The sequence below is a fragment of the Primulina huaijiensis genome, chromosome 10 (genome assembly GCF_012295235.1).
Source record: "Primulina huaijiensis isolate GDHJ02 chromosome 10, ASM1229523v2, whole genome shotgun sequence".
Taxonomy (NCBI): domain Eukaryota; kingdom Viridiplantae; phylum Streptophyta; class Magnoliopsida; order Lamiales; family Gesneriaceae; genus Primulina; species Primulina huaijiensis.
Genome location: NC_133315.1, coordinates 20302465 through 20326669, shown reverse-complemented (window position 1 = coordinate 20326669; position 24205 = coordinate 20302465). Strand labels below are relative to the sequence as shown.

At 34.2% G+C, this 24205-nt stretch overlaps 3 protein-coding genes across 4 annotated transcripts; 1 reads left to right on the top strand and 2 right to left on the bottom strand.

Moving 5' to 3' along the window:
* Positions 1 to 1547: 1547 nt before the first annotated feature.
* LOC140986812 (serine/arginine-rich splicing factor SR30-like) lies at positions 1548 to 8151 on the bottom strand. 2 transcript variants are annotated; one of them, XM_073455179.1, is made up of 14 exons: positions 7991 to 8151; positions 7780 to 7865; positions 7362 to 7427; positions 7175 to 7249; positions 6984 to 7089; positions 6832 to 6878; positions 6673 to 6730; positions 4189 to 4238; positions 3976 to 4032; positions 3804 to 3898; positions 3616 to 3651; positions 2046 to 2079; positions 1886 to 1969; positions 1548 to 1799 (listed from the first exon to the last, which is right to left on the bottom strand). In XM_073455179.1, the coding sequence occupies exons 1-14, from the start codon at positions 8112 to 8114 to the stop codon at positions 1785 to 1787; spliced, it is 933 nt and encodes a 310-aa protein (XP_073311280.1). In that variant the 5' UTR covers positions 8115 to 8151; the 3' UTR covers positions 1548 to 1784. The 2 variants fall into 2 exon arrangements, with proteins under 2 accessions (XP_073311280.1, XP_073311281.1); XM_073455180.1 differs by having other exon boundaries at positions 8079 to 8099.
* A 659-nt stretch (positions 8152 to 8810) lies between these two features.
* Positions 8811 to 15272, top strand: LOC140986933 (uncharacterized). Its single transcript, XM_073455350.1, has 12 exons — positions 8811 to 8947; positions 9534 to 9632; positions 10358 to 10570; positions 10674 to 10798; positions 10894 to 11015; positions 11102 to 11184; positions 12730 to 12894; positions 13108 to 13212; positions 13733 to 13915; positions 14193 to 14287; positions 14376 to 14473; positions 14964 to 15272. The coding sequence occupies exons 1-12, from the start codon at positions 8906 to 8908 to the stop codon at positions 15059 to 15061; spliced, it is 1428 nt and encodes a 475-aa protein (XP_073311451.1). The 5' UTR covers positions 8811 to 8905; the 3' UTR covers positions 15062 to 15272.
* A 2305-nt stretch (positions 15273 to 17577) lies between these two features.
* LOC140986274 (importin subunit alpha-4) lies at positions 17578 to 24066 on the bottom strand. The gene is made up of 10 exons (XM_073454402.1): positions 23722 to 24066; positions 22465 to 22561; positions 22287 to 22378; positions 22065 to 22196; positions 21692 to 21877; positions 21371 to 21534; positions 21114 to 21192; positions 20345 to 20473; positions 18964 to 19091; positions 17578 to 18392 (listed from the first exon to the last, which is right to left on the bottom strand). The coding sequence occupies exons 1-10, from the start codon at positions 23950 to 23952 to the stop codon at positions 18014 to 18016; spliced, it is 1617 nt and encodes a 538-aa protein (XP_073310503.1). The 5' UTR covers positions 23953 to 24066; the 3' UTR covers positions 17578 to 18013.
* Positions 24067 to 24205: the final 139 nt, after the last annotated feature.

Sequence of the window (24205 nt, the reverse complement as noted above, 5' to 3'; positions counted from 1 at the left end):
ATTAACAGAATAATGAATTTTACCAAAATCAAAACTAAAATTTACTTAAATAGAGTACACATAGACAAACGTCAAATAAAATTCTCTTAATTTACTAAATTATCATAATAATATTAAAATAAAATCATTAAACTTGTTATTAAGTTAAATATCACTTTTGCTTTTGCTAACTTTTAACACATTGCGGATGTTATTTAATTTCTATGTTTTTTAGAATAAATATTATAGATAATTAATTTTATATCAGAATCAATCATTTATAAATTAATATTGGTGATTAATAATATAAGAGAAATAAAATTTTAACATAATACCACTCAAATAAATATATATAATAAAAAACATATATAAATAAAATAATATGTAATACTTAGTTAAAAAATTTTATATGTAAAATTGTAATATATAACAAATTATAATAAACTATCAATATAATTCATATTTATTATAAAGATTATATTGATTAAATTTTTTTAAAAGATTATATCATAAATTTAGTTTAAAATTTAGAAAGAAAAAAAAAGAAGAATGTGTATTAATGTCCAAATATATCTAAGATGGAAAATGAATCACAAAAATTGACTAAGAAATGTAAATAAATAATTTTTTTACGTAAAATTTACAAAATAAAGAAGAATGTGAATTAATGTCCAAATCTATCTAAGATGGACAATGAATCACAAAAAAAAACCCTTAAAAAGACATATTAATTTAATTTGCTAACTTAAATGAACAAGGAAATGTAAAAAAATAATTTTTTTGGCATAAAGTTTAAGAAATAAAGAGGAATGTGTATTAATGTCTAAATTCATTTAAGATGGACAATGAATTACAAAAAAAACCCTTAAGATAACCTAATAATTTAATTGACAAACTTAAATGAACAAGTACATATAATGAAATTCACAATTGAAGTGGTATATTTATATGTATGTTAGATACAGATACACCGCGTCAACTTTTATTGTTTTCCATCGTCCGTAGAGTAATTTAGATTTTTAACCCTTTGAAATGACTGATTCTTTTAGGAACCTGCGATATGAATCCCCAGTGTATGTACTTAGGCTACACTAGTGTTTTCATTCAGTGTTTAAATAGCGAGTTTAATTCCACAACCTGACTCATCATTGACAAATCTCCGCTTAAAACAGTGAGACAACTACAAAAAGAAAAAGAAACACATTCCATTTGGCTCAAGTGATTTAATTTCAAATAATTTCAATTTACTCCTTGAATTTATTAACTAATATAAATTATTGGAATATTAGTTTCTAATCTATTCATGTTAAAACATGAATACGTTTATTTTGATGAACCTCGATGACTCCAAAGTAAAGTCATTTAATACCATTTTGGTGGACGTATATAAATTTAAATAGAAAAAATTATTCCTCTCCATTTCAATTGGAATAAAACATTTTAATGAGAAATTATCATAATATTTATTTTTATTAAAGACAAAACATCATCAGCGATGAGCTGGCTAAAATGTTTCGACAATGTCGATGGAATTTTGTTCAAAACGAACAAATTATTGAACCCTTCAAAGCTCGAAAATCTACAACTGATGATGATGAAAGCAGCAACGAGCAAACCACACAAGCAACAAAAGTACACAAGCAAAAGTTGTAGTTTCACCTCAAGATGTGAGCTCCATAGTACAGAGTTCTTTCACAAATAAAAGTTCAAAAGCACCTAATATGATATTCAACGATTCTGCATATCAAATCCTTTCCTTTTAACTCTATTGCTCTCAGCTTGCTTCAGTCGACAAATTATCTGCTTCAGTAAGATCTCCCCTGCAAACCGTAAGAAAATCATTAAATGAGAGCATGCAACATAGTCAAGATGTCACATTGAACAAAAACAACCAAAGGACACGCACCGAGGAAGATACCCTATCCGAGCTGCTCCTGCTCCTGCTCGGAGTTCCCCTAGGACTAACACTCAGGCGTCTTCGTCGATGAAACTGGACAGTGACAAGAAGTTGATGACAGAAGCACATAATAGACAGTCATACACACAACTAACAAAGTTACACTTACAGGTGATTCGGGAGATCCCGATCTTGAACGATACCTGTACGATTTCCATAAACCATCAATTCAGAATTTACCAACAAAGTTCCATCTACAAAAGCAGCTGCAATAGGTAAAGGCATCACATCCACGTTTTTCATTTCTAAGAGGATTCATTTTTTTGGCTGTCTGATCGTTCAAAATCGAAAAAACCAAATGAAAGAAAGGGACTGCCAAATAATCACCACCAACCAGCCACAGAAGCTTTCAATGATCAGACCAGCACAATTGGATAACTTTGTTTTACCAATGTAATCAAGCTGTGATCATATTATTCAAATAGCACTGAACAAGCAAACCAAATTTAATACCCCCAACAATAATGGGCAACAACAAAGCACAGAACCTGAATTTAAACTACTATCTAGATTCTGTGGACAATGCTTAACAACTGAATCGCTTACTTCGGCAAAGACAGAGTTGCAAGAATTTGAGCACCACCCGTCAAGTTTTGTAACATGCAATCCCCGTATAGCAATGGAAAGCCATGTCTCATGATTGTGGCATAATAGTCCTAAAGCTAGGAATCCAATTCAATAATCAATCTTCTCAGGCTTAAAGACAATGTGCAGATGAGTACCTCAGGTGATTGAACGCACGAAGTCGTAAGTAAATTACCGAGAACTCAACCCGACTGAAACATGTGAAAACCCCTAACATTCAAATATGATGCTTCGATTGGCAAAAGTTAACACAGGTATCTTTCAATGAAAACGCGTACAAGGGTCAAATTTTTAGTAGTTTCAATGTCTCAAATGCAAAAGGTGACTTCAAAGTAGTGAGATCTTTAAGTGATAAACTTGTTTAACATTTCGTCTTTGAGGATGGGGTTACTAATAAAAACTTAGCATTATCCGTGAAAAGTTTGCTGAGTTCGACTACAACATAAGAGATAGTCTATCTTCAAATTATCCCTAGCGCAATTACCAAAAAATTATGAGTCAATGGCCACAGAGAGTCTGCACAGAGAGCCTGGATATAGCTCATGATAAGTCATTTTTTCTTGCACGCATACGTAGAGGGAGAATAAACATAAACTTAAGATTCTAAAAAACAAAATCAAGAAATATTTCATTCAAAATATTTCTCAATTCCAAAAAACCATGGTAACAATTATTTTTCTAGAACCCATTCTATCATTTTTTATCAAAGAAACCAAACATGTCAAATTACGGAATCTTTCACAAAAAGTTTCTTGAATTTTATCCTTCATCATTTGCATATAGCACAAAAAATTATATTATAATCTAAAATTAGCTTTAGAAAAATTATCATAAACTTTCATCTGATATGCCAATACCATTAATCGATTTTTAGCTATTTTTCCGGAAAAACTTACATCAAACAACTCCAATGGCAACATTTTGTTACAACCAACCCTTGTATTTGCATTACCACATCTCAAGGCCCCACAATTCATATTGCACATAAGATAGCTTTAAACTCGTCAAAGTATATCTAATTATATATTTTATCCTAAACTTATCTAGATGTAAATAATAATGGCAAAGTCAAAGTGAAAAGCCACCCATCATACCTTGATACATTGCGAGGAGGTGATCTAGATCTTGACCTTGATAAAGATGATGAGAATTTAAGGGTTAGAAGAGAAACAAGTGCACAGCATATTATATTTGCAGAACACACACATAAATAAAGGTAATATATGTGAAATGTTTTTCTGTATAATACTGCAAATAAACCCATTTTAATTTCAAAAGACACCTTCTATCCCTGGGGTCATAATAGCTGTTACTGGGACTTCTTGAGTAAGGATGAGGGCTCCTGGAATAACCACTCCTCCGGTCATACTCTTCTACCTAAAGTTTACACAGACATGAATTAATTTGATCTTCACGAATAACAAATCCAAAATTGATTCTTTACGATAACATACCCGTATGTAAGCCCGAGAAAACTGATTCCGAAACAGAGAGTCATCTAGCTTTCTGATCTACGCGTTGGGTAGATACCAGAACAGTGCAAAAAGACAATGGATATTAATTTATAATCAGTCACCAAATTAAGATAAATTATTCTAAAAAACACAAATTATGGAAGCAGTCAAAATGAGAATTAGTTTCAAACTCGAAGGAATAAATCTACTAACAGCATATTTCATGTCATCAGAGTTTGTATAGTCAATTACTCCTCGCATGCCTGTATGATTAACAACAAGAACATCATCATTGTCAATTATAATGTCCTAAATCCTATCGAGAAAAGGCAAATCAATACTTGCATAAATATAATCACAACAGAATTACTCTATACAGCAGTTCCAGAAAATGAGTTTCCAGAACACTGGAAATACCATAGATGAAACTTAAGCAGCTAGCTAGATGATAATTACTGAGACACAAGTGAAGAGATGAGTAAGGTTCAAGAAACAGATCAGATACCAAGAATCTGGTAACTACTTTATTCCACTAACTTTCAGAATAAACCCATTAACAAAATAGCTCTCTGACTTCTGACACATTATTTCAAATAAATATGCACACAAGACTCTTATCAACAGAATTCTAAATTTTAAATGTCAAATTCACATTAAAAAACTAGCCCAAAAACATTCCTAGATTAACAAAGAATCGCAACATCATCTCAAATTTACTTATGTAACTACTATTCAAAGAATATTTTTGAAATTTTGAACTGAAAACAATTTAAAGCCCACCACCTTAACTTGAGTGTTTCATGTAAATTGTGTTTCATCCACATCTCCTGGATATCTTGAGATGCCATGTAACCACGATCAAAATCTCAAGTTTTAAATGTAACAAGGATAAACAAACTGATTTTGACCTCAAAGTTCAGTCCTGACTAGAATCCGGATAGTGTCCCAGCTTTCTCCTGTCATATTTATAAACAAGTTCATGCCCCTCGACTTAAGAGCATAATATCAAGGTTTTTCTGGATTAGGTGGTCACGAATAAACCACAACATAATTTTGTTTAAAGGTGACCACAATGTCAAGGAAACAGTTATACAGATGTGACTCCCCATGCTTAAGGCTGCCTTCGGCCTATCGCTGGTTGAGTGGAGGAAAATGGATTTTGAACAAATTCTTAGAGGTAACATCTTTGAATATGTGCATGGTTCCCCAAGAAGTAACGGAAAAGGTAAATCAAAGATGATCAATTACCCAGAACTGGTGAAACTACCATCATCCAGTGCCAAAGTTCCAATGTTAGACATACGGCAAATCCAAAATGAACTCGATTAATGATTCCCACCCAAATACCCGAAAACCTCATGGTTAGCATTCATAGAATATAACCAATTTCTCCGAAAATCTAAGTGAACACAAGAAACGTTTTCACATTTTGGTATCAAATGCTTAGGGACACAAAGAAAAACTAAAAGCCTTACGTCATTACCTTATTACTTGTACTAATTCTTCATCTGGAAGATCACAACGGGTTGTTTTGTTATCCAAGTACTTACTATCAATCTAGGACTGCCATCGCTGTTTTTCTCATTCTTTTTACAAGCCTAATACGCATGTCCCAGTCAATTCTTACAGAATCTGTACATGACAAACATCATTTTTTTCCATCTACAAAATTTATGTTATCCAAGTGTTTATCATCAATCAGGGACTGCCAACGCTGCATTTCTCAGTCTCTGTTAAGAATGGAACTTGGACCTAACTCAACCCCAAAAGCTATCTCAAGGGGGGAGGATTGTCCAAGTCCATACCAACCGATGTGGGACAACTAACACACCCTCCTCACGCCCAGGAATGAACATCTGGAGCGTGGAGTTTACAAATGACCCAATTATGGGCAGAACGAGTGGCCTAACTATAGGAGGTCCAACACATAACGGTGGAATCTGAGCTCTGATACCATGTTAAGATTGGAACTCGGACCTAACTCAACCCCAAAAGCTAGCTCTTGAGGTTGAGTTAGGTCCAAGTTCCAATCTTAACAGTCTCCACAAAACAAAATTTGCATACCCCCGTAATTCTTACAGAAGTCACAAAAACCTTTTTTTCCGTCTATAAATTTCTTCCATGCCAGAATTTGCAGAACTTCCATATTAAAATTTAAGGTTCACTAAGGTAAATTGAAAAATGTGTTCATCCTTCTTAAAACACTAGCTCAATAATGTTTTGTCCTAATTCATCATTTCTTTAATATGATCATACTTCATCTCTCAACAGTCGAACTTTATTTAGCAGACCCTGAAGAGATGTGAAAAGTCATAATACTAGGTTTTGCACTACCAGCATGCATAGAAGTCTGAAACTAGCCAGAAGTATGATAATGTTGAACCAAAATGGTCAGAGAGGAAATATTTAAAGGAGCCTGGGCCATATGCTTCAGATATATGTAGCATCATTGTGGAGTTTCCACTTTGTTCTGGTTAGGAAGGCAATCACATTATCCATATGTATGTTTATACATACGCTTAATGCCTGCTGCTCTGAAAAGGGCGGATGGCCCTCGTTCTGGTTCCATCTCAGGGTTCAAAGAGGACAACAGAGGAAGCACCAATTTTCCATTTTTAAACTGTTTTTGCCCTCTACATCTGCTCAGGCCAGAACTTTATTTCATATAAATTTAAAGTTCAAGGGCATAATAATTACCATCTCGATCACGGTAAACTTGAGAGAAGCAGACATCTCCTGCTTGACGCATGTGATCCTAGGAACACCGATTCAAGGAGGTGAATTACGATGACGCAGTGGAACAAATTTCTCTCCCAAAAACCATATACATGCACCCACAGAGAGGAAGGGACATACCTTTAAGTCTTGCCAAGAAGCAGAAGAAGGAAGGCCAGTAACCAAAACTGCATACAAAAACAGTGTTTGGAATATGTAGTGTACACTTGCAATCACCACTGCATGGTGAGAATGCAAAAATCATAATTTAAATACATTCAAAATGGTCCAACCTCTGTAATCAGACCGCTTTGAAATTCCCCCGTGGCTACTTCCACTACTATAGCTACTGTGGCGATCATATGATGGTAATCTTCGTCCCCCATGAGAAAGTTCAACCTACATCAACCAAAAAGAAATGACAAATGTTTGAGATATGAGGACCATAAGCATTGTTATGATGATGTAGAGTTAAATAACTAACCCGTAACCTGTAACCATCAAACCTATAACCATCTCGGCCACGAATAGCATCATCAGCATCGCGCGGATCTTCAAACTGAAACAAAACAGCATCAAATTCATTATAGCAAAAGAAAATGACCACCAAATCAAATTACGATTCCATCGAGCAATAATTTGCAGCCTCAAATTTTCAAATGGTTGCTCACCTCAACAAAAGCATAACCAGGCGGTCTTGATGGAATTTTCAAATCAATGGCAACTATAGGCCCATACTACAATAATAACCAAGAAGAGACATAATTAGCCCGCAGGAAACACTAAGACTTCGTTGACTCCAAACACCAACCAACCAATTGTAAATAAAATATTCATAACATGTTATTTCAACAGTAAGCAGCATAATTCTCACGATCCAACATCAAAGCAACTAAGTCCTTTTTCACACCAGAAAACATTATCCTCATCCCTCATGGTTCATTTCAAGAGTAACTGAACGAGAAACATTATTTTGGGCATCCAAGGACTAGTAGTACCGCATGCTAAGGATGCCAGATTTACTTGTTCTCTATGTAACAAAAATAATATATCTTCAATCACACAAAAAAAAATAAAAAAAAATCAAACCTTGTAAAACAAATCTTCAACCTCGCTCTCGCGAATATCCTCAGGAAGATTTCCCACATAAATGGTGCCGGTTGAGCGTCCCATCACTGAGTTAATATCACAAAATTTGCACAGGAATAAATAACACTGCAACTGCACTATGTGAAATTGCATGCACAGGCTAAACCATATTAAATCAATAAACAAAATGAAGGTTAAATTGAAAAACAACCTGAGAAAAATCTTAACGAAACAACAACTGGGTAGGATCCCAAAACAGAGAAGAATTGGAACACGTTTTTGCAGAAAACAGAGATTACGTATGGGAAGGAAGAGGAGGAATTAAAGGAAAGCATGTGTACGGCCAAGCGAATCTTGTAATGACATATAAACTTTTACGTGTCAGCAAATGGAGTTTCAGTTTATATCACCATACTATAATTAATATTGTTGTAAAAGGAAAATTCAAAAGGTATCAAAAATTTTATACATTTTTTATTTTGAGAAACAATTTTCCAAATTTATACTTCTCATATTTTTTTTTGTTACTATTAATATTTACATTGATTTAGTTAAAGTAGGAGTACTTACTATAAACATAAATTTAGTATGGTGTCAAATCGATTACCATATTTTTTTTTAGAGAAGGTAAGCATGAAATTAAAATTAATTAATACTATTACTTTTATTTTCATCTTTTCTTAATTTCTTTTATCAACTCATATGTTTAATACTATTTGCAAGAACTTTTCTTTTTTAAAAAATTATTAAATGTATAGATTACGAAAATGTGAGAAAAAATCTCACAGTAAATAATATTTGAAAACAAAAGTAAAAAACTGAAAATTTAAAATAAATAATAATTGATTATAATATTAAATTATTACTATAATTATTTTTGTAAAAGCAAAATTAACATCCACGGGTTTCTTGATTTCAATTAGATTAATTAAAAACTAAAGTAGAATATAATACTTATTAAGATATCGTGTTAAAATTCGGCTGTGACATTGAATTTGTGCACAATTATTGAGGAGTGTTGTCATTTGTCACGTTAAAGGACAAACGCTTTTCCCGTAAGAAGACGATTTTAAAAATGGGCACAAAAACCAGCAGAAGTCTGTCTTTCCGCAGTGAATAACAAAGAATGGCTAAAGTACCTTCCAAGCACTCTCGGGATCGAGCTCCGGTATTTCTCTTTTCGTGTCTTTGAAAATGCTAAATTCTTGTTCTAATTTGAGCACCTTTTTCAGCTTGCTACTTTTCGGGATTTATCCGGTTGAACTAAAGGTCTGCCCGTTTGGTTTAAGAGAAAAGTAGGTTGTGAACGGAGACGACTTCTAGTTTTTTATGGTTTAGCTATCAATTCAGTTTAACTTTTGTGAAGGAGGTGGGTGGGGGTCAACAATTCGATACGAATGAAATTATCTTACGGGTTCATGGTTTTGTTAATCGTGTTAACAGTGTGGTTAAAAACTATTTATTTATTTAGATTTTTTGAAAAAGTATACGCCTTTACTTCTCCGTTCTCTCTTAATCTTAAGCGTTGTGGGAATTAACTATTGTTGAAGCTATTTCTTCATTTATACAGTAATGCTTAGGAAGAAAAAGGAAACAAAAGATGAAAAAGAGAATCCATGATTCCTCCTGCATGAAAAATTCCTTGAAACAATCATGAGATTGTATTTTTTTCTTTTTTAAATTATGCTTCTCATAATTGTGGATAAAAGCTTATTGCAAGTTGTTTTTATTTACTGGGATTTTTTGCTTTGCAGGATTTTGAGGGGCTCCTGAATAACTTACAAGATTGGGAATTGTCATTCAAGGAAAAGGACAAGAGACTGAAATCGGGTTTTACTGGCAAGGAAAAGTTGGTAATTATATTGATCTGAGGATTACTTTTATTATTTACCGTGAAGAATCTGTAATTTGTGGTGAGATTTTTATCAGATGATTGGTATGATGCATCTTCATGTAGTAACAAAAAAATTTCAAGCAGATTCGTGTTTGCCAGCATCCTTTCATCTTATTTTTCCTGTTTAGAATTTTCATCTGTCCTCTTTATTCGGTCAAATAAAATTATGATGTACACTATCTAATTATTACTGAGGGGAAGATTGGAAGCCGTGTGACCTACAGCAGTACAGCTCAAACAGTTTTATCTGTTTATGAACTTAAACCTCCATCCATGATTTTTTTATTTACCCATATTTATTTGTCCTTTATCATATATGGTAATAAATATATAAGACTATATGGATTCTTCGTATAGTCATAATATCTGGCCACAACTAAAACGTTTTATCAAATTTCTCAAATACTCTTTGGGTTGTGGAATTTCAAGATCAAGTTTATGGAAACTCTTGGGTAGAAGCCATTACATAAATGCTTGATAAGAATAATCTCGAGTTTTTGTTTTCCTTTTTTGTCGTGATACTCTAGAAGTTAGTCCCAGAGACTTGTTCTCTTCCAATCTTACAAATTTATAAATAATATCAAATATTCCCTTAGCTTTTACTATGCATTAAACTAGTGTTTGATCCTCTAACTCTCCTATATGTTATGTGTCTTATATTTTGTAAACCTTGTCCTTTTTAAGGATTTGCCAGTTAAGACTAGTAGAACGAATAGTGGTCAACTTTCTGATAGTGCTGGAGTCAATGGAAGGCAAATATTGGAGAAAACTCCATCTGACAATGCTGGTCCCTTCAGAGACTATGATCGTCTGAAAGGCTTTGATGCTCTCAGTCGTTTATCCGGTGGAGTCAGATCAGAGGAGAGCTTTGTTGATGCAAATTCAGAAAAAGAGTTGGTATTCTCTCCCTTCAAACGAGTATGATTCCTATGTTGTAAATTGACGTGGAATGCTTGAAGTTATATTTAATGTATGTCTTCATTCTATATCATTTTTCCAGGGTAATGAGTTTTTTAAGCAAAGGAAATTTAATGAAGCAATAGACTGCTATTCACGAAGCATTGCATTGTCGCCAACTGCAGTAGCTTATGCAAACAGAGCAATGGCTTTTATCAAAATCAAAAGGTATTTTTGGTGTATGAGGCAAAGTCTGTTGCTTCAGTGAAGGACTTTACAGTTTTTTCGTCCTAATTTCCGTTGTTTATCCATGAGTCAATTAGATTCCAGGAAGCCGAGCTTGATTGTTCCGAAGCGTTGAATTTAGATGATCAATACATAAAAGCTTATTCTCGTCGATCAACGGCTAGAAAAGAACTTGGCAAAATCAAGGAATCGCTTGATGGTAGAGTCTTAATATAATAAAATTGAAAGACCTTTTTCGTTTCATTTTGAGTATCTATTTAGTTAACTTTTTATAGTCGACCTCAGATGCTGAGTTTGCTTTGAGGTTGGATCCCCAGAACCAAGAGATAAAGAAACAGTTTGCAGAAGTAAAATCTTTACTTCAAAAGGTAAGCATTATACTCTGCTTAAATTAATGGTTTTTGGTTCCACGAGTTCTTTTTGATATAGTATTTGTGGTTGGGTAATTTCTATTTTTTCCTGGTGCAAAATGGATTTACTTCTTGAGGTTTACAAACTAGTATATATGTCTTTACTGCTTAATGTGGCCAGTACATTGAGCCAAGTAACTTTCATTTGCTGCATGCTTTTTTAAAAATCTGCCAGTTATTAGAGCTTCACATTTATATTGTGGTGGTCAATGTATTTATAGTCTGTGACTACGTGGAATCACATAGATAAATTGTGTGGAGTATTATTTAGACTTGTGTATTCAATTAGCTACTAATCACGATTCAAGAATGTATAAGAAGCTTGTAAATCACGGTCTGCAATTTTCATTGCAAAAAACGAAAAGAAAAGAAAATAAAGAAAATGAAACACACCTGGTCAATATGTTGGATCTTTAATGAAAAATCGAAAATTCCACAAAATACTGGAGGAGGAGGAGAAAATTAAGGAAGTACCACCATGTCATCGTCTTGAACTTGACATATGCAAGATAAAGTTGATTGTTGTAAATCCTCTCTCAATGGATGCTATGGGGTTAAAATTTAACTGAGTCTAAGATCATTATGTGATCCTTTTTTCCAACCTAGAGCAATTGAAAACAATGCGAATTGGTTCGTTTTTCTCTGGTTAATTTTGCATTTGTGCGTAATTGTTATATTTTAACACCCATATCACCAATCATAAACTAACATCCATATCACCAATAAAATGTCACTCAATAAAGGAATAGCTCTGGTTGGTTCATTAGTTGGCCATCACTCAAGAAAATAATAGTTTATAATTGGTGATATGGGTGTTAAAATACAAGTGTTTTAGTACATACTACATATACAAGTGAACTGAGGGATGGAGAGAAAAAGGAAAGAAAACATGGAACTGCTTAGAGGAATGCAAAATAAATATGGGGTAAAAAAGAAGTTATATGAATGGAGTCTGTGATCTCTTATTCATAATTACGTGAGACTTCCTCAGTAGTGGCATAATTATATTGCACTACAAATAGGTTGGTAATGGATACTACTCACTACTTTTGAATTTGAACTGTTGAACACTTGTTTAACTCACTATTTTTATTTTTCGGACCACCTAATTAATGTGGAAGTGACTTGGCTTCTAATTAATCAGACTATTCATCATCTTAGACAGACTCTTTTATAATGGAACTTGGCCTATCAACTCTGTGGACTCAAACTGAAAGAGATACATTAATCCAATCATTATCTTCAGGTTGTCTCATTTTTGTGAGGTTTTCTTGTCTTTGTGAGAAGCACAGTCTAAAGTTTCAATCTAGATTTCTGAGGTAGCAAAATTTCTTTGAAGAATGCTGCATTGCTTTATTGCTTGTTATCGTCACTGATAAGCATTCTGTCGTGATGCTGTTTCATTTCCAATTTGTTTGTACTATCACTTTATACTGAAGATGATTATGGATTGTCCTTTAAGGAGCTTCGAGAGTCCAACTGCTGCCTTTTTTTTAATTCTAGGAAATTCTTAAGAAGTCATCCAGAGCGCTAGAAGGCTCTGTTGAGGGTGTACGAAGAACACTAAAATCAAAGGTGGACAATAGCACTTCTTTGCCCAAAAATTCATCTGTCTCATCAGATTATCCTGCTCGAATGGTGACTGAGATACTTGATAATGATGCCAAGGTCAGAACTACTCGAATATACTTTTTTTTTCTTTTTTAGGCCATGATATCATTTGAGGAATAAGTTGATTTTGAAAGAAAAAAGATAGTGCTTTAGAAGTCAGGTTAATGTTAAGTTGCTGTTGATTCGTTTGCTTTGCCATTGTAAACTTTTTAAACGTCATACCCGTAAATCTGTTAATTTTTATTTGACCTATGAATGTTTCTTTTGCAGGATGATGATAAGAGGGATGTTCCCTCGGAATCATTGAAGGAAATTAAAGGCAATAATATGAGAATTAATCGGTCTGATGCTGATACCACCTTAGTGAATGCAAAGGTTTGTTTTTGGTATCCTTTCATTGATAAATGGCCTTGTTTGGGTCCTGTGCGGGTCAAATTGTTATCTTAGCCTTGTGTATTGAAAGGCACCGGCACCTTAATGTAAGGAGTTATTTCTTTCCTAAATATAGCTACAATAACAGTGGTTCCTATCTCTATCTATCCCAAGCATTTCCATGTTTCCACCTGAAATAAAGGCGAAGCATGAAGTGGAACGTGCATGGATAAAAACGGAAACAAGATTATCAGTTTTTTTAATTCATTATAAGCACAATCACTAAAGTCATAAAATTATGTTAAAATCTCATCATTTAATCTAATACTCCGCAGTCCTGGATTGAACTGAAAAATTTTATTCATGTTACCGATTAGAATTGATCGCAGCTAGCACAGCATTTGTGATTATTGAAAATGTAATATTCTGCATGTACAAAATCTTGTCGTGTTTATCTTTGTGCTAGATTTCCTGCTAGACTTCAAGTTTGTGAACATTTTGTTCCTGATTAAAACTCTCACAGATAAAACACAAAAATGAAGAGCAAGATTTGAATGCATCAGTGCAAGAGCTTGCTGCAAAGGCTGCTAATCTTGCCAAAGCTGAAGCTGCGAAAAATATTGTTCCACCTAGTTCTGGTTATGAATTTGAGGTTTCTTGGCGAAAACTTTCTGGAGACCGTGAACTTCAGGCTCGTTTATTGAAGGTGGAGTTTATAATTTTCATTTGCTCTCTAATTAATTTTGTTTAGTGAACCATATAATATTCCCATTCTTGTATGTTGTCCTTTTCCCTTGAGGGAGAGAGTATTCAGGCTATTTGGTGGTGGGAACCTCAACTAATTTACAGTAAAGAAAACTGAACGCTGTTTGTTGAACCTTTTTCTAGATGTGGGGAACAGAACTGGAAAATTTTCTTATTACGACTGATGGTGTGTCTTGTTTACTGCTTTTTCTTAATCATCATTATTTTCTCTCGATCAGGCAATATCACCAACTGCATTACCAGGGATATTTAAAAACGCATTGTCTTCTCCAGTGCTTGTTGACATCATTAGGTGCATTGCCACCTTTTTCATGTGAGTGATCTAGTTCTTTTAGACAGTGATGAATTTTTATGCTTTCGGTTTAATAACGTCACAACATTTGGTTTCATTTGTTTGGCAGGGAAGATATGGCACTGAGTGTCGATTTCTTACTGAATTTGACCAAGATTCCTAGATTTGACATGATCGTCATGTGTCTTTCATCCACGCAAAAGGCGGGTACGTCCTTGTTAACATTCTGTGGTTTTAAGTTTCAAAGTGTGTATTTTGGTCGTCATGCTGTCTGAGTTCAGGATTCATCCGATGATGTTTATCTCAACAGTAATTTTTTTTTTGGGTCTATACAAGAAGCATTTGAGCTCTTCTGTAATGACAATATGTTGCCATATATCATTAGCCTACAGCCGCAACTCATATTTCGTTTCTTGATATTCTGGAAAATTTATGATTTTTTTCGTTCCAACGAAAATTTTCGATTTTATATATATTCGATGATCACGAAACGTAAGAATAAATTATAGTGAAGAAGCCTAGTTCTCTCCCTTGATTCGAAGTGCCCTATCTTTTTTTCCCTTTTTTACAAATATCCTAGGGTGGGAATTGGACTGGAATCAACCATCCCTTGGAACTGGAGAAAAGTTATTATCATGATGTTACTTGGGTATATTGCAAGTATATTGTACAGCTGACCGTAAATTATTTGGAGCAGATCTTCTCAGGATTTGGGATGAAGTATTCTGTAAAGCAGCTCCAGATTATACCGAGATACTAGCTAATCTACGCTCAAGATATGGCATAAAGCAATAAGGGATGTGCTTTATGACTCGTTTTCTTACAATAGACGGTTTCGCGGGATCCAGGGAAGTTCGCCTCTATCTCCAGATGAGGCAGTTGCTTATGAAACAAAGAAAATGGTTTGGAGGTTGACTACCCACCCAGTTTACTTGTGTAAAGCTTGCAGAAAATACACTGTTTTTTAACTGAAAATGCAGTAAATTTGAAAACAGCTTGTTATCAATGGGCCCACAATTTTTTTCTTCTGTTGGTTGTCAATTGAAACACAAAACCTGAACTATGGTTGTCAATTGAAACACAAAACCTGAACTATGGTTGGATCTGATTACATGGTGACATCCAATGGTTAATGAGTGGCTTTTCGGTGATATCTTGGCAATCTTGTAGGAAACTCTGAAATATTTACAATTTGTCCTAGCTAAAGGCTTTTATTGAAAATATGTAATACGATATTCTACCAAGAATTGCTACTATCATTCCTCATCCTCAACAATCATCAACTTAACGAGCGACGAGCCAAGCCGCGACACTGCAGCTCAATCTTTGTCCAAAACTAATTCGATGCCGAGCCAATTTGGACCTGTCATTTGGCCCAATTCTAGCCGACAATTTCAACCTGAAAAACTATCCAAATACTTAATGGGTGCAAATTAATATTTATTTGTAATTGTGTCCATATTTTTTGGATTTTGTTGATCTGATAATTAGGGTATTAAATTTAAAATATTAAGAAAAACTGCTGGAGGCAGATTGACAAATTTGCCCCTCGTCATGTGAAGTTAAAAGCCAGTCAACTAACTTAGAAGGCCATGATAGCTTTCCACTACCACATAATGAATAATAAATGTTCAGAAAAAAAAAAAAAAAAAAAAANGATCAACCTATCGATACACATACAGTGAACTGAAATCGATCACGGTTTCAAACACATTCATATGGTGCAGCCGCAGAAGATGAAGAAGAAGCCTAGCATAGAGACTAGGGCGACCGACTCCACGGCGGACACTACAGGCCACAATAAGTCATCGACGAAGTAGAAATCCGGAATTCGCAGACGCGAGAACCACCGCGTAGTTGCGATGCCAGCTCCGAGTCTGAGATGACTTTTCGGCGGTGGTACGTCGGAGATGAAATGGCATCGGAAAAAAGAGAAGCTAGTGTCCAACCAGCGGAAAGCCGACCACCAAGACATAATTCAATTTTTCCTCATGTGGGTAAGTAATTTGATTTGAAGGGACATAGACGACGTATATATATAGGAAAATGGTGGATTGATCTGCACCGTCGATTGATTTGCAGTTTGATAAGTGGTGAGCTATTAGCATACTAGGGACAATAAATTAATTTCACAATTTGAAAATTGTTGGAAACCAACGGGAAAAAATTTGAATTGTTTTTTGGTCATAAGAAATTATTGAATTAATTATTTACCCCAACTGTAATCATTTAAGATACATTTAAAAAGAGAGTATTATTGACATTCTTTAATTAGAATACATTTTATAACTTGTTTTAAGAGTTTATAAGTGATAAGAGCTTATTTTAAAAATAAATTGTTAAAATATTAAAAAAAAATAAGACAATGAATCTTAAATATATTGATGTGAATTGTGTATTATTAAAGAAAATTATCAAAAAGACACAACATTATAAAATTAAGACAATAATTATTTTTAACATAGTAATTATTAAATATGATAATTTTAATCACAATTATAACAATTATTAATATTGTTATTAATACTACTAATATTTTAATAATTATTATTAATTTTTGGTTAAATTATTATAATAATACTAATATTATTGAAATAAATATAATAATAAATCATAATAACAAGTATATTATTATTTATTAAAATAATATTAATATTAATTATTATAATTTAAATTTTATTTATGGAAAATAATATTAATTATATAGTTAATTATATATTTAATATTTTTTATTAGTAATAGTTATAATATTATTATTTATTATCATTAATATTATAATTTATAATTTATTTGTTGTTATTATTATTATTTGCATGATATAGTATATGCAGATAGATTAGAAATATGATAAAATTAATAAGTATGTTTTCATCTTAAAAAATAAATTAAGGTAACACGACTTATTTGAAAAAACAAACTTATAAACTATCACCTTAAATTCGATTTATTAACATTAGCTGGATTTGTTACCAACGTAGGTGGTCCGAAGCAAACACCAGCTGGCAGTGCATTAACTCAACGATTATGTAGGCATATATCCCCTCTAGATTTGTCGGATCATGTGTTGCTGAATGCTGTGCACGATAGAGAATCCATGCTCCATCTAGTTGTGTGTTATATTGCCATAGCAGCTTGAGCTCAAAGTGGAGCTCAGATTATTATATTATATACTCAAAACTTATGTTTTCATGATACATCGATGAGTAAAGCCATATACAAGCTTTGGATGGAAAGCCAAGAAACCGAAATTTAGTTATAGTTTAAGCATTTTTTTAATAAATTAATTGAAAACATAAGAAAGAAACCAAAACTAGATACCACGAACAGATAATTTTGGTGCATTTGCTTATTAATTGTAGTCTAAACCTATAAAGCCTGTAATATTTAACTACATTACTTCCAAATACATCAATAAATGTCAAGTATGAGTAAATTTTACAGATTCTGTGAACCTACTCTATCATTTCCATGAAAAAACACGGTTCACAGTGATGCTTAAATATATCACCATGCAGTCAAAGACTCAACACGACTTGCAATCATAATTACACTGTCGAAAATCCAGAAATAAGTTTTTCTCTGTAATGCAGTGATACAAATAAAATATCACATAACATAAATAAATTCAAGGTTTAAACTTCCAAAAACCATGATGATTGGCAATAAGAAACACAAACAGAGACGCCAAAGACTATGTAACTTAAAGAATAAAATAAGACCTGAAACAGAAAGCAGATCTGATACCATTCAACCGAATTTGAAGCCGCCGGTGGGAATATTTGGCTGATTATTGCCGAAGTTGAAACCTTGATGATTTCCATCTACATGATTAACGAGATTTTGATCCTCATCTTCTTCAGCCCAGTACCTTTCCAAAATTTTCACGGCCTTCTCATATATTTCCGTGTTGTCATGGCTCTGGAGATTTTCTATTTTGTCCAGCCCTTCACAATCATCGATCATTTGTGCGTATATATTGATTCCATCATTCAAATCATTTTCTCTATCTGTCTCACCTACTTTCAAAATGTTTTCAAGACCCTCCAGGCACACAGTAATGATCCTTGGGTCTGGACATATTAAGAGATCGCATAGTGGCTTAATGCAACCTTGGCTCGCCAAGAATCTGCAACAGTATTTATCATATGAGAATCCATTTTGTTCAAACATGTTTGTATGCTATAATTATAACTTCGTGGTAAACAAGCAAAATCCTAAAATTTCTGGCGTGTATCAACTACACTTGTCTAAGACACATTACTCACCCAAAAGTATGCCTTTCTGTGCGCTAGTTTCTATACTCGTGAAAAATTAAAATATTACTGCCACAAATGCCATCGACCTACGAGAATACCCATGTAAACCATAATACAGAAATGGTGCAAAAGGCCCAAGCACAACCTGATTGATAGGTGTTCAAGAATTTGTTAGCAACTATAGAATTCAAAACAGTATCACTATCGACCACATTTGAATATTTTATCATGAACATATTACAATGTATTACAGACCTTACCTGATCTCTTTGATTTTTATTCTTTTTGAAAAATCTGGCAGCTAACAATTCCATTTTCTCAAGATATCGAAGAAAAATGACAACTCAAATTTTATTCAACTCCCTCTCTAATTTAATATAAAGTTAAATTCAATTTTTGTACTACTGACACTTCATGAAGATACAGGAAACACCGCAATACCTAATCTGCTCTTGAGATCCACCAGAGGTGGCATTTGATATTGCCCATGCAGCCTCTTTCTTAATTTCAAACTCTGCATGTTGGAGAAGTTGCACCAAGGGGAGAAAGATATTAGCCTCAACGACAGCCTGTTTAAAAGAAATTCAACAAAACTACATAAGAAATGCTCCCACACAAACACGCCAAAAGTACTTCTAACAACTTATAGCTCTCAAGAAGAAAGACACCACTGACACCATCTTCTACTACCTTTTTCGACAAATTGGCAAACACTGACTTATTCAGATTACTTGTCCAATGTTAACAAAAAATGATCAGCCACCAGTTAAACTAGTACTACCGGCTAAGCTTGCAACCTTTTATATAAATGTGAAATTGAGGCCCTTAGAATCTTTAGCCGAATGCAGAATGATAATATATTATAACTTTAATCACCATAGGTTGTCACTCTGACTGCAGCTCCTACAATGCTAGCCTCAAACGAAGATCCAAAATAGGTCAACACGGAGTACAGGTCTCTAGTGACAAAGCATATTAAAAACGTGTCCTTGGAATCAATCATATTATCATATATATCCAATTTGTCAACAATAAAAAAGTTCACCCAAACTGAAAATCTTGGGCAACTAAACTTTCATTTTTTTAGAAGAGGACAATGAAAAATGGATGGGAGTTAAAGAAAGAAAACCCGATTCAAAGCAGAAGGATTTAACAGAATAATTTTCAACAGCAAGGAGACTTCTTAAAACGGGGATTTATCTCACATATATATGAAACGAGCCACATGCATCCACTTTTCTACTCAGAATTACTAAGGCCATCACAAAAACTTGAACAATAGATATCCCAGTCCTCCTAATCACTTCCTTACATCTGATTTTAGATACTTCTGCTTTATTGAGATTACTGTTTTTCCCTAGGTTTGCCATTACATTTAGCACCATAGAGCATCTTATTCTAATAAAAAATTCTTCTCAGATAATGTATACACTTGAGACATATATGTTTGCTCGCTCCATATCTTCTATTTTACAGTAATTCATTCAACATTCAGCATATCAGCCACACCATTTTAGGATAAAAGTTCCAACACTTGCTCCATATAACACAAGACTAACAGATGTCTTGTAGACATACCATCTTAACCTTAAAAAGAATAAATCAACTACACAAACTCTAAGAAATAGAAAAAAATGAAAAAAAAGAAATGAAGATAGATGCGTGCTAAAAGTAGTGAGTGTCCGCTTCATGTGTATTTGATCAAACTAATATATTCCACATGTTCTTGTGTCTATCATAAAATGATATAATGAAACAATGCACTTAAAGTAGTTGGCAAAATCTAATTACACAAAACAAGAAAGAGAAAAAACTACTTTACCTGTATTTGAGCTTTATTTCCAGCAGTGATATTAGAAATTGTCCAGCAAGCTTCTTTTTTAATGCTTTTCTTGTGATTTTGTGTCAGAAGTTGGTAGAGTATCGGGAGAACTTGGTTGTCAATTACAAACTATATCAATAAAAAACATTTTGAAGTAATGAAGAAGAACAAAATGGTGGTGATGATAAATTTTCATGCACTATCAGGCACTTGTCAGAATGTATCTCAAAGGTATGTATATGTGCGCATGTATGCTTCTGTGCATGTGTTTTTTGTCTTGTTCCTACTTCCAGACTTCATCGTCATCTCATAAGGAGTAAAGAAAAAATAATGCATATCAGATTCCAGGGATGGACATTGCACATGTAACATTTAGCCCCAAAACAAACTACATCAAGTTGATTTTTCACATGGGTTAACATTATCAAATCCTCCACATTTTGTCAATAATCAATATCATTTATTAGTATAGAATAAGTGGTTCAAATTGATTGTTAGCATACTCGATTAAACAGGTGATTTCTCCCCGTACATTACCCGCTTAAAGTCAGCATCCATAACCACAAATCCCTTGGATGGAAATTAATTAAAGGTCATAACAAGAAAAGGAGTTAGTCAATTGAATCCTACAAAACATATAACTCTGCCAGGAGAATCTCGAAGAAAAAACTATTATCACATGAAAAATTTAATTTCCAAACAGAAGTCCACATATCCATGTTTCGGTAAAGGGAACATCACCAAGAAAGGACAAAATGTATCATAATACCTGTGTCTGAGCATCATCACCGGTGACAATATTCCCCACAGTTCGAAGAGCAGGTACAAGAACAGTAGGCGATGGATGGCTTCATTAAAAACAAAATTTCATCAGCAGCATAAGATGCACAAATTTTGACATTCCTTTAGCATTAGCAGAGAGCAAAGCTGAATGGGATCTGGAGAGAGAAACAGGACAAGCAGGCAGGAAAAGAGAAGGAAGAAACATAAAATATTCAAACTCATGTAATGAGAATAGTAACATACAGCAAAAGCTCCACAAGTCGGGGACAGACACCTGCCTCAAGCACAGCTTGAATTTTATCGTTTGTTCCATCAGAAAGATAAGAAAGAGCCCAGCAGGCATCAGTCAACACCTCCTCATCATTCAAGTGAATAAGTTGCCTAAGAACAGGCAAGGCAGGCCTCACCTGATCAAGTTTCCAAAAATCAAACCATTTGTCACACTAAATTACCCACCAAAACAAATTACGAACACAGCATAAACAAAGTCATCATTTTTTCAGTAACTAGAGGCCAAAAAAATTGAGAAGATAAGACATCATATGACATGAAATCACCTCATACCTGCTCAAAGGGCGTGGGTGGCTTCCCACGGCAGAAATTAGACAATGTCCATGTAGCATTTCTCAGCATGGAAAGCTTTGAATTATCATTCAACTGAGCTAGCAGAGGCGCAAGAGCACCATATCCAAGGACAAGATCCCTGCAGGTTGGAGAATCACCTGCAACATTACCCAGAGCCCAGACTGCCTGCTCAATAAATATCATTTGAGGCAAATACATTAGCCATGCCGATGATAACTAACAAAAATCAACATAATCACAGATGCCACAAGATTGAAGGTTATTGGAAATCAAATATTAAAGTGCCACGGGCCACCAGAATACAGTACAAAAGTTCCAAGAAAACATCCCTCAGTGAGGGCCAAGAAACTACCTGCTCACGGACATCATCACTGGTAGAACCAAGAAGGTGCGCAAACTTAGGAACAGCACCATGTTCAATAACAACCCTTGTATGCTCAGACGTCCCAGAAGCAACATTTGTCAAAGCCCATGCAGCTTCAAACTGCAATGTGAAAAACAATTCTTCATAACCAATAGGAACAGAAGTACTGTGTAGAAGACATTAAATGAGGAATCCTCATGAAGAACTTACTTGAAGCTGAGGCAGGTCATTCCTATCAAGGAAATCCACAAACCTAGGGATAACCCCAGATTTAATCACCTCATCAATTGGAGGGCTTCGCTCTGCAAAGTTAGGAAATTAAAAACAATAAGGTAAAAGGATGCACACCAAATTCTTCAAATTTTTAGCTTTTGTGAAACAACAATACCAATTGATAGAAGCTTTCTAAATTGTGTAGTTGCCTCCACTTGAGCAGCAGGATCATCAGACCATACTCCTTGGACCATCAGTGGAATACTTTCTAACTGTCAAATTAAATTGATCGTGAACACCACAAAAGTAGTGCTAGCAGCTTTTATCCCAGATTAAAGGTTAACCAAAAAATTTAACTAAAACAACAAATAGGGGAACACCACTGATTGAGATTACAAGATATGTGTCAACACAATATGCATATAGAATAAGCAATATTTCAGACCTCGGTTGAGAAGCATAACTCCTATTTTGCACAGAAAAAGATTTTCAGAAACCAGAAAGTAGAGGTCTGCTCAAGCAACAGTCAATCAAGTAATGAGAATAAGCGGGCTGGGAAGTATCAATGACATTTACAGATTGGAACAAAAAAATCCTTTGATACCAACCTGCAATGACACAAATCATCTTCACAAGGCACTAACAAATTTTGTAACCCAACAAAGACTCCGATTCCACAAATAAAGCATTAAATGTTTACAAAAAGAACAAGATTAACTTTCAAAAATGTAAAAAAAGATTAATAAATCACAAACTTCGATATGAACCATTCCCAGATACATTTTTACTCGAATCAATTATCAAACTAGATCCATGAGTAAGGTTACTGTTAAAATATAATGAAACGTAAGAAAGTTACAAAAATAAATAAAATAAAGCATCTAAACGGAACCCTTTCATTAACACTTCAGCTTATGCAGCAAATAATTAGATGCCAATTCCCAATATTTAAAAAACGACAAACAAAATTCCTGTCTGTAATATCTATAGCACTTAGGAAGTAAGTCATAAGTGCCCCAGCATTTATCTGAAACCAACTTCAAGTAAAGAAAAATCATATCTTCCAACGATCTCTCGCACTGTTTGCAGTACTCGGCTTCAATTAAGTCACAATCAGTATCCAAGTTACCGGAGGAAAAGTAGAGGAATTATAATACCTACTTTTACATTATCTTGGCAGCACAAATTCATCAATAAATTAAAGAATTCATCGATGAAAATTTAAACCAGCACTCATAATTGTTTTGAAAATAAACTAAAACATATTTATCGCAAGCCCAGCTGAAAATCAGAAAGCATGCCCTCGATCCCGATCTCTATCCACGCCAGTAAATGAAACACAGATAGATAGATCGGAAACCACCGAATCGATCCATAACAAAAGTACACCTATTTACAAACACAGTAACTAAAATGAAGCGAAAGTAATCACCTTTTTCTCGATTGCCGCATGGGATTGGGAAGGATCAAGAGGAAAGACCTGTTGGGGGAGACTTCCATTGGGAAGACCCTCGCGCCGCTTCTTGAGAAGATTATCTTCACGCTTGCTCTTCCTGATCTCCACCAGATTATCCTCCCTCCGCCGCCGAGCCTCCTCCGCATCGACTCCAATTTTGTAGTTCTTCTTCCGAACATCTGCCCTGCTGCCCGGCCGCAGCGACATTATCACTTGTTTATGGCGCAATCGCACTCCTCCTCGAGTGAGCGTATGCAAATTGTTCGAGGAAAGTAGGAAATAGAGGGAAATTGACAGAGTGAAAGGGGGAGAATATAGGTAGAAAAGGCAGCGTGTGGGGACTACACTCTCTGGACCCTACTTCAATTACCCGAACCACTACCGGGTCGAATGTGACCCGACTTATATATATATATATATATATATCAAATCAAAGGTAAATCCATCAATTAATATGATA